General features: G+C 61.3%; 1 protein-coding gene across 11 annotated transcripts in view; it reads right to left on the bottom strand.

The window, feature by feature from the left end:
- Positions 1-375: 375 nt before the first annotated feature.
- Positions 376-8,856, bottom strand: part of PDE6B (phosphodiesterase 6B) — a 133,661-nt gene continuing 125,180 nt past the window's right edge. For 9 of the 11 annotated variants that reach the window (XM_064365076.1, XM_064365086.1, XM_064365093.1 and 6 more), the window contains 5 exons: positions 8,103-8,166; positions 7,785-7,859; positions 3,883-3,966; positions 2,036-2,192; positions 376-1,134 (listed from right to left, as the gene is read on the bottom strand). In XM_064365076.1, coding sequence (XP_064221146.1) covers positions 1,073-1,134; positions 2,036-2,192; positions 3,883-3,966; positions 7,785-7,859; positions 8,103-8,166 — 442 coding nt within the window. In that variant the 3' untranslated portion in view covers positions 376-1,072. Of the gene's footprint in view, positions 1,135-2,035; positions 2,193-3,882; positions 3,967-7,784; positions 7,860-8,102; positions 8,167-8,856 lie in introns of those variants that run through there. The other 2 variants (XM_064365114.1, XM_064365101.1) reach the window with 2 other exon arrangements.

The raw sequence follows: 8,856 nt of genomic DNA, 5'->3' as shown, positions 1-8,856 counted from the left end.
CCCACGCCCACCCCAGTGACGCCATCCAGGTGTCACCTACTGTTGGGAGCAAATGCTTTGGAGCTCACATCATGCGCTGGAGATCCTGGACATGATACTCATTTCAACTGTGAAGTCCCTTTCTTTGCCTCTGTCCTTTACTCCAGGCTCACCAGTATTAAATCATGGGGGTACACCGGCTTTGGCATCCAGCCCGGGCCCGCCCTCCCGGTGCCGCCTGGAGCCTTCAGAGCCTTCTGCATGGTACTCATTCCAGGTGGGTTACACTCAGGCCACTGAGTCTGGTCGCCGCCCTACTCTGGTCTTGACCTTTCTGGCAGAATTTCCTGATGGGTCAAAAGTAGTGTGGCTTCTGCCATAACTTTACCACAAATAATGGGCAAGTCGTTTTCTGTTTATTTTATTCTTAATCTCTGAGCATGTGTGTTTTGCTAAACCGGATGCCAAACAGCATCTCTGTGTCCATCTGTTCACCAATATACGCAGATGTGCACGGGGGCTGCACGTGTTCTCAATGCTTTCAGAGTTCACCGACCCTTTTCAAAGAAAGCTCTCCCAGTGCTAACTGTTGAGTAACGTAGGCTACACTGTTTATTCACAGTTGGCTTCAGTTTATAAAAACACAAACCTTAAAAAAAATTTAGGCTGGGTGCAGTGGCTCATGCCTGTAATCCCAGCACTTTGGGAGGCCGAGGCAGGGGGTCACCTGAGGTCAGGAGCTCGAGACCAGCCTGGCCAATATGGTGAAACGCTGCTTCTACTAAAAATATAAAAATTAGCAGGGTGTGGTGGCAGGCGCCTGTAGTTCCAGCTACTCGGGAGGCTGAGGCACAAGAATCACTTGAACCCGGGAAGTGGAGGCTGCAGTGAGCTGAGATTGTGCCACTGCACTCCAGCCTGGGCAACAGAGCAAAATTCCATCTCAAAAAAAAAAAAAAAAAAAATTAAAATATCCAAAATGATCTTCACTCATTTTCTTGGGCTTCTTAACCTCTTGTAGCAAATGGCCACAGGCAGAACCCAAGTCCTTGTGGGCGAAGACAGGGAGCTGTTGGGTCCCACGGGACCGGTGTCACAGGATACAGCACGTTGAAGACTTGGGTGCTGGGCCGCCATTGCAAATTTCTGTGCCCACTGCAAGAGAAGACAGAAGACGGTGAGTGGGAACCACGTGTGCACAGCAGCCCCGCTCCTTCCCTCCTGCCTGGTGTGACCTCCACCAGCTCCCGCAGGAGAAAGGACAGCGCTGAGGTCTATGGCCGGCCCAAGCCGATTAACCTGGCTGAGCCTTGCTCAGTGCTTTAGCCCCTGTTGACACCGTGCCCTGACTGCACTCATCCTGGCCTCCCACAGCCTTGAAGTCGCCTTGTTTATGTAGCATAGGATAGCGGGAATAGCATGGAGTAGGGGAACAGCACGGGGTGGCAGTGGGCACAGCACGGGGTGGCGGCGGGCACAGCACGGGGCCGGCGGGCACAGCATGGGGTGGCAGCGGGCACAGCACGGGGCTGGTGGGCACAGCACGGGGCAGCGGTGGGCACAGCACGGGGCGGCGGGCACAGCATGGGCTGGCGGGAACAGCATGGGGCGGCGGGAACAGCACGGGGCGGCGGCGGGCACAGCACGGGCTGGCGGGCACAGCATGGCATAGTGAGAATAGCAAGCCAGACCCCAGAGCTAAGGCAGCCAAGTGTGGCAAATGGCAAGGCCACAATGTGCTGACTTGTGACAACGGAATCCTTTACGCAGGACATAACACATGATCACTTCTGTAGTGAGAAATGGGGTTCGCTGGCTAGGAATGGAGGAAGCTTTTCTGTCCGGGTTACTGCGGAGGTGGAGTCAGCAGCTGCTGTCCCTGCACCACGGCCCCTCTCCCCGCAGCGTGGCCCTGCGGGAGGAGCCAGGCGCATCCGCCTCGGGGCTGCTTCAAAGCGGCTCTTTCTCTCGTCTAACTCTGCTCTGCGCCCTGTCTTTTCACGCGGCCTTGGGAGCGTCGCCGAGTCCCTGCCCCGCAGGCCACACGGAGCCAGACCTTTCTTGGCCTCCAGCCTGTCCTCCTGCTTCTTCTTCTCCTCCTCCAGAGCCTTCATCTTGGCCTCGTACTCATCAGCCAGCGCCTTCCACTCCTTCCTGTTGTTCTGCAGTCGGTCGAACATGGGCAGGATCTCTTCGTGGAAACGGGAGAACTCCTGAGGGGGTGGAGAAGTCGCTGCGTGTCCCACCTGCTCTCGAGGCTGGGACAGCGCTTTCCCAGCTCATCCATCCCCTTCAAGGGGAAGCTGCTGGACAGGAGGAGGAAACGTGTGGAGGGGGCACCTTCCGGGCAGAGCTCCATGAAGGGAGAAGGCTCGGGGCATGTGCTGGTGACATCAAAGCCGGGAGCTTGAGGGCGTGAATGCTGAGAGTGCCGTGTTGCAGGGAGAGGAACCCAGGAACGAGCTCGGGGCGGGGGTAGGTGCCCCGGCAGAGGGTGGTGAGCGCAGGTGGACAGCAGGCCCTGCAGTGCCTTCTCCCGTCTCTCCCACGCACACATCACACAAGCACACCACCCACACACGTGCACATCACATGAGGTGGGGCAGGGTGGGGAAGGCAGTGGGGGCACCTGCGGGGGGCTGTGACCTGTGGCCACTTTAGGCCCAAATGTCCTCACTGGTCCTGCCTTCTCCCCAGCACTGATGGCCCAGGTCGGGTGGGATGGGGCAGGGCCCACTCAGGGATGACTTTGCGTGGAACCTGAGGCATCCTCCTTGGGGTGAGGATTCCAACACCACAGTGAGTGGCCAGAGCGGGGTGGCTCTCTTGAGCATCACATGGGGGCCCCATGGTCAGACCCCTGTCCCTCCCAGTCTCCCCCTCAGTGCCCGCCTTGCATCCTCAGAGACTCGTCTGGGCATTGAGCCTGTGGCAAATCTGCAGGGATGTGGCTCCTGCTGTTCCAAATGCCGATGTGGGCGGACACACCAGGAGGCAAGCAGACCCAGGCCCCCCCCGAGGGTTCACAGGCACCTTGCTGGCGGGTGGACAGGCAGACAGGCAGACCCAGCCTGCCTCGAGGGTTACAGACACCATGCTGGCAGGCGGACACACCAGGAGACAGGCAGACCCAGGCCCCCCCCAAGGGTTCACAGGCACCTTGCTGGCGGGTGCACAGGCAGACAGACCCAGGCCCCCCTCGAGGGTTCACAGGCACCTTGCGGGCGAGTGCATAGTCAGACAGGTAGACCCAGCTCGCCTCAAGGGTTCACAGGCACCTTGCGGGCAGGTGCACAGGCAGACAGACCCAGGCCCCCCCCAAGGGTTCACAGGCACCTTGCGGGCGAGTGCATAGGCAGACAGGTAGACCCAGCCCGCCTCAAGGGTTCACAGACACCATGCTGGCAGGTGGGCAAACAGGCAGACAGACAGACCCAGGACCCCCTAGAGGGTTCACAGAAGCGGTGTGGGCGGGCACGCCAGCACAAAGCCAGCCCCAGCCCCAGCCTGGCCTCAAGGGTTCACAGACGTGGAACAAATGAACCCAGAGCGTTGCAGTCAGGGACCCCAGAACAGGGTGTGCTGGCCCCGGTGGGGGACACTGAGGAGAGGCTTCTGGGGTGGGCCTGGAGGTAAGCCGAGCACATTCTGGGCTGGGAAAGGGCTCAGAGCTTCGGGGGGCGCAGCAGGGTGAGGATGGGCTGGGGTGCCTGTCGGGGTTCGGACACCGATGTTCCTCCCCATCTGCCCCACCCAAGGGTGGCATGAAGCCCGCACAGGCGTCCCTGCTCCAGTGAGGATGCCGCTGGGCCCCTGTGTGAGTCCACGCAAGTCCAGCCCGTGCCCCTCGCCTGTGCCCCGCTGCCCTGCCCCAGTCAGTGCCCAACACCATGAAGCACGCACCTTGTACACGAAAGTGCACACGAAGTCGATGAAGCCCACCTGCAGCTTGGGGAGCTCGGCCGCCTTGTTCCGGTCCATCATGGGCTGGTGAGAGGAACAGAGGGCGGGAGAACAGTGCCCAGCCCTGACCCTGCGATTTTCTCTCAGAGGTACTGATGGAGAGAAAATGACGGAGCCCAGCCTGGGCAGAGCCTGCCCGACAGACGCCAGCCCTCGGGAGGGGAAGCCGGCACCCTCCCCTCAGCCAGCTGCTCCGCAGCCCCCGGATCTGTGGGCAGCTCCTTCCCACAGCTGCTGTTGGCTCCAGCCCGTGGTCCCCTGAAGGCAGCTGCCCGGTGGCTCTGGGGACGCTGCCTGCAGCTGCGGGGAGGCGAGGACGGCGCTGTCCACGGTGCTGAGCCACATCCGGCTGCACTGCCCAGTCACTCGGCTGACCGGGACCTTGCTGTGCCCTCGCCTAGGGCAGATGCAGATGTGCTCTGGAGCTATTTCTAGTGACAGAGCCCGGGTGCCCTTGGCTATCTGTCAGTTCCCTGACAGCCTCCCGGGGAGGGGGAACCACGCAGGACTCTAAAGGCCGGGCCCAGGGGTTGAAACTGCTGCCTGTCCTTCCCCTGTCAGGCTTCACCGACCAACCACGGCCCCCTTTCCTGCTGAGGCTGCACCTGGCCCAAGCTCTCCCCACTGTAGGCTCCACACAGCCCCTCCCCCCCACCGGAGCGGGTGTGTGAGAAAGCAAAGCGCCCACCTGTCCACGTGGGCTGGGGCAGCCCTGCCTCTCCATCCCCTGGTCCCTATCCTGCCTCTCCATCCCCTGGTCCCTAGCCTGCCTCTCCAACCCCTGGTCCCTATCCTGCCTCTCCATCCCCTGGTCCCTATCCTGCCTCTCTAACCTCTGGTCTCTCTCCTGCCTCTCCATCCCCTGGTCCCTATCCTGCCTCTCCATCCCCTGGTCCCTATCCTGCCTCTCCAACCCCTGGTCCCTATCCTGCCTCTCCATCCCCTGGTCCCTATCCTGCCTCTCCATCCTCTAGTCCCTATTCTCCAACCCCTGGTCCCTAGCCTGCCTCTCCATCCCCTGGTCCCTATCCTGCCTCTCCAACCCCTGGTCCCTATCCTGCCTCTCCAACCCTTGGTCTCTCTCCTGCCTCTCCAACCCCTGGTCCCTATCCTGCCTCTCCATCCCCTGGTCCCTATCCTGCCTCTCCATCCCCTGGTCCCTAGCCTGCCTCTCCATCCTCTAGTCCCTATTCTCCAACCCCTGGTCCCTATCCTGCCTCTCCATCCCCTGGTCCCTATCCTGCCTCTCCAACCCCTGGTCCCTATCCTGCCTCTCCAACCCCTGGTCCCTATCCTGCCTCTCCATCCCCTGTCCCTATCCTGCCTCTCTAACCTCTGGTCCCTATTCTCCAACCCCTGGCCCCTATCCTGCCTCTCCATCCCCTGGTCCCTATCCTGCCTCTCCATCCCCTGGTCCCTAGCCTGCCTCTCCAACCCCTGGTCCCTAGCCTGCCTCTCCATCCCCTGGTCCCTATCCTGCCTCTCCATCCTCTAGTCCCTATTCTCCAACCCCTGGTCCCTATCCTGCCTCTCCATCCCCTGGTCCCTATCCTGCCTCTCCATCCCCTGGTCCCTATCCTGCCTCTCCAACCCCTGGTCCCTATCCTGCCTCTCCAACCCCTGGTCCCTATCCTGCCTCTCCAACCCCTGGTCCCTAGCCTGCCTCTCCAACCCCTGGTCCCTAGCCTGCCTCTCCATCCCCTGGTCCCTAGCCTGCCTCTCCATCCCCTGGTCCCTAGCCTGCCTCTCCATCCCCTGGTCCCTAGCCTGCCTCTCCATCCCCTGGTCCCTAGCCTGCCTCTCCAACCCCTGGTCCCTAGCCTGCCTCTCCATCCCCTGGTCCCTATCCTGCCTCTCCATCCCCTGGTCCCTAGCCTGCCTCTCCATCCCCTGGTCCCTAGCCTGCCTCTCCATCCCCTGGTCCCTAGCCTGCCTCTCCAACCCCTGGTCTCTCTCCTGCCTCTCTATCCCCTGGTCCCTAACCTGCCTCTCCAACCCCTGGTCTCTCTCCTGCCTCTCCAACCCCTGGTCCCTATCCTGCCTCTCCATCCTCTGGTCCCTATCCTGCCTCTCCATCCCCTGGTCCCTATCCTGCCTCTCCAACCCCTGGTCCCTAGCCTGCCTCTCCATCCCCTGGTCCCTATCCTGCCTCTCCAACCCCTGGTCCCTATCCTGCCTCTCCATCCCCTGGTCCCTATCCTGCCTCTCCAACCCCTGGTCCCTAGCCTGCCTCTCCATCCCCTGGTCCCTATCCTGCCTCTCCATCACCTGGTCCCTAGCCTGCCTCTCCATCCCCTGGTCCCTAGCCTGCCTCTCCATCCCCTGGTCCCTAGCCTGCCTCTCCAACCCCTGGTCTCTCTCCTGCCTCTCTATCCCCTGGTCCCTAACCTGCCTCTCCAACCCCTGGTCTCTCTCCTGCCTCTCCAACCCCTGGTCCCTATCCTGCCTCTCCGTCCTCTGGTCTCTCTCCTGCCTCTCCAACCCCTGGTCCCTATCCTGCCTCTCCATCCCCTGGTCCCTATCCTGCCTCTCCAACCCCTGGTCCCTATCCTGCCTCTCCAACCCCTGGTCCCTATCCTGCCTCTCCATCCCCTGGTCCCTATCCTGCCTCTCCATCCCCTGGTCCCTAGCCTGCCTCTCCAACCCCTGGTCCCTATCCTGCCTCTCCATCCCCTGGTCCCTAGCCTGCCTCTCCATCCCCTGGTCCCTAGCCTGCCTCTCCATCCCCTGGTCCCTAGCCTGCCTCTCCAACCCCTGGTCTCTCTCCTGCCTCTCTATCCCCTGGTCCCTAACCTGCCTCTCCAACCCCTGGTCTCTCTCCTGCCTCTCCAACCCCTGGTCCCTATCCTGCCTCTCCGTCCTCTGGTCTCTCTCCTGCCTCTCCGTCCCCTGGTCCCTATCCTGCCTCTCCATCCCCTGGTCCCTATCCTGCCTCTCCATCCCCTGGTCCCTATCCTGCCTCTCCAACCCCTGGTCCCTATCCTGCCTCTCCAACCCCTGGTCCCTATCCTGCCTCTCCATCCCCTGGTCCCTATCCTGCCTCTCCATCCCCTGGTCCCTATCCTGCCTCTCTAACCCCTGGTCTCTCTCCTGCCTCTCCAACCCCTGGTCCCTATCCTGCCTCTCCATCCCCTGGTCCCTATCCTGCCTCTCCATCCCCTGGTCCCTATCCTGCCTCTCCATCCCCTGGTCCCTAGCCTGCCTCTCCAACCCCTGGTCCCTAGCCTGCCTCTCCATCCCCTGGTCCCTATCCTGCCTCTCCATCCTCTAGTCCCTATTCTCCAACCCCTGGTCCCTATCCTGCCTCTCCATCCCCTGGTCCCTATCCTGCCTCTCCCACCCCTGGTCCCTAACCTGCCTCTCCCACCCCTGGTCCCTATCCTGCCTCTCCCATTTGCTGGCACCTACCCTGCTGCCAGCAGGTATCCAGACCCTGCTGCTGACCTGAGGACCCTGGCGTTGTCCATGACGTGGGCCTGGGATGACCCCCTGCCATGCGTTCTCTGTCCTAGCACCTTCCTCAGGGCTTTCCTGGGGAATGGCTCATGGCCCCGCCGGGGTTCATCTGCAGAGCTGCCTGGACCCAGGAGCTCCTGGTGATGAGCCATCGGCCCTGATTCCTCCAGTGCCAACGACATCACCTCTGCATAAGCATCACCCAGGCCACAGCTGTACCCAGATCTGAGCCACCCACACGCATGTCACATGACCCCACAAAGTGAGATGAAGACCCCAAGACCTCAGAACTCCCTGCCTGACACCAAGCCAGGACCGGAGGCTCCCAAGGACCAAAAGGGCTTTAATGCCCTTGTTGGGTGGAAGGTTCCAGAAGCACCACTCACAATGGGCTGCTGATCCAGGACTGTCCTTTCCAAGTCACCTTGCTCCCAGAACTCAGCAGCCACCAGAAGTGCAACCTGGAGGCACAGGAAGGCAGCTGTCTACGGAGCTCTGCGCCCCTGAGGAGGGCCTGGCACACCCCCCGCTCCCCGTGAGACTCCGAGCCTCGGTCTTCTCTGCCCCAGACCCTCAGGGTTCCCCCATGCAGGGCTCCGGTTGGGCCACACAGGCACCCTACCCTTGCCCCCTGGCTCCCTCCCCCAACCCACGCCCTGCGAGGCGCTGACTCTGGATCTGGAGGGCCCTGTGCCAGTCCTAACCTTGCTCTGGACTTCCCAGGGCTTGGTGATGGCAGACAGATCACAGGCTGTCATCATCATGGCCCTGCAGACACAAAGCAGGTGCGAATGCTGATGGGCGCCTTGTGAGGGCAGGTGGTTTATATGTGTTTTCTTTTTTTTTCTTTTGTAAGACAGAGTCTTTGTCACCCAGGCTGAAGTGTGATGGCGTGATCTCAGCTCACTGCAACTTCCTCCTCCCCGGTTCAAGCGATTCTCCTGCCTCAGTCTCCCAAGTAGTTGGGATTACAGGCGCCCACCACCACACCCAGCTAATTTTTGTATTTTTAGTAGAGATGAGGTTTCACCATGTCGGCCAGGCTGGTCTCAAACTACTGACCTCAGGCAATCCGCCCACCTCAGCCTCACAAAGTGCTGGGATTACAGGCGTGAGCCACCGAGCCTGGCCTGCTTTATACGTATTTTCTTACTGGGTCCCTGGGACCAGCCTGGGGAGGGGGCCGGTTGTGAGTCACCATTTTGCAGGTGAAGAAGCGGAAGCTCAGAATGAAGTAAGTTGTCGCCAAGGGCGACAAACCAAGGTGGTGCCTGTGTCCTCCCAGCTCCACGCCGTCCCCCGGGAGTTGGGAAAGAAGGACGGAGCATTTGTTTCAGGGGCCTGGACAAGCTGCCGAGAGATGGCTTCCCCCACTCCAGAGCGTCAGGGGAGGGGCTGACCAGTGGCTGAGTGAGGCTGGGGAAGGGCAGCCCCCAGTCCCCACTGCCCCATACCGGT

This window comes from Aotus nancymaae, unplaced genomic scaffold (assembly GCF_030222135.1).
Source record: "Aotus nancymaae isolate 86718 unplaced genomic scaffold, 86718_ANA_hifiasm-v0.15.2.pri h1tg000006l, whole genome shotgun sequence".
Classification (NCBI taxonomy): Eukaryota; Metazoa; Chordata; class Mammalia; order Primates; family Aotidae; genus Aotus; species Aotus nancymaae.
The sequence above is the reverse complement of the archived record's forward strand: the minus strand, read 5'-3'. Positions and strand labels throughout refer to the sequence as shown.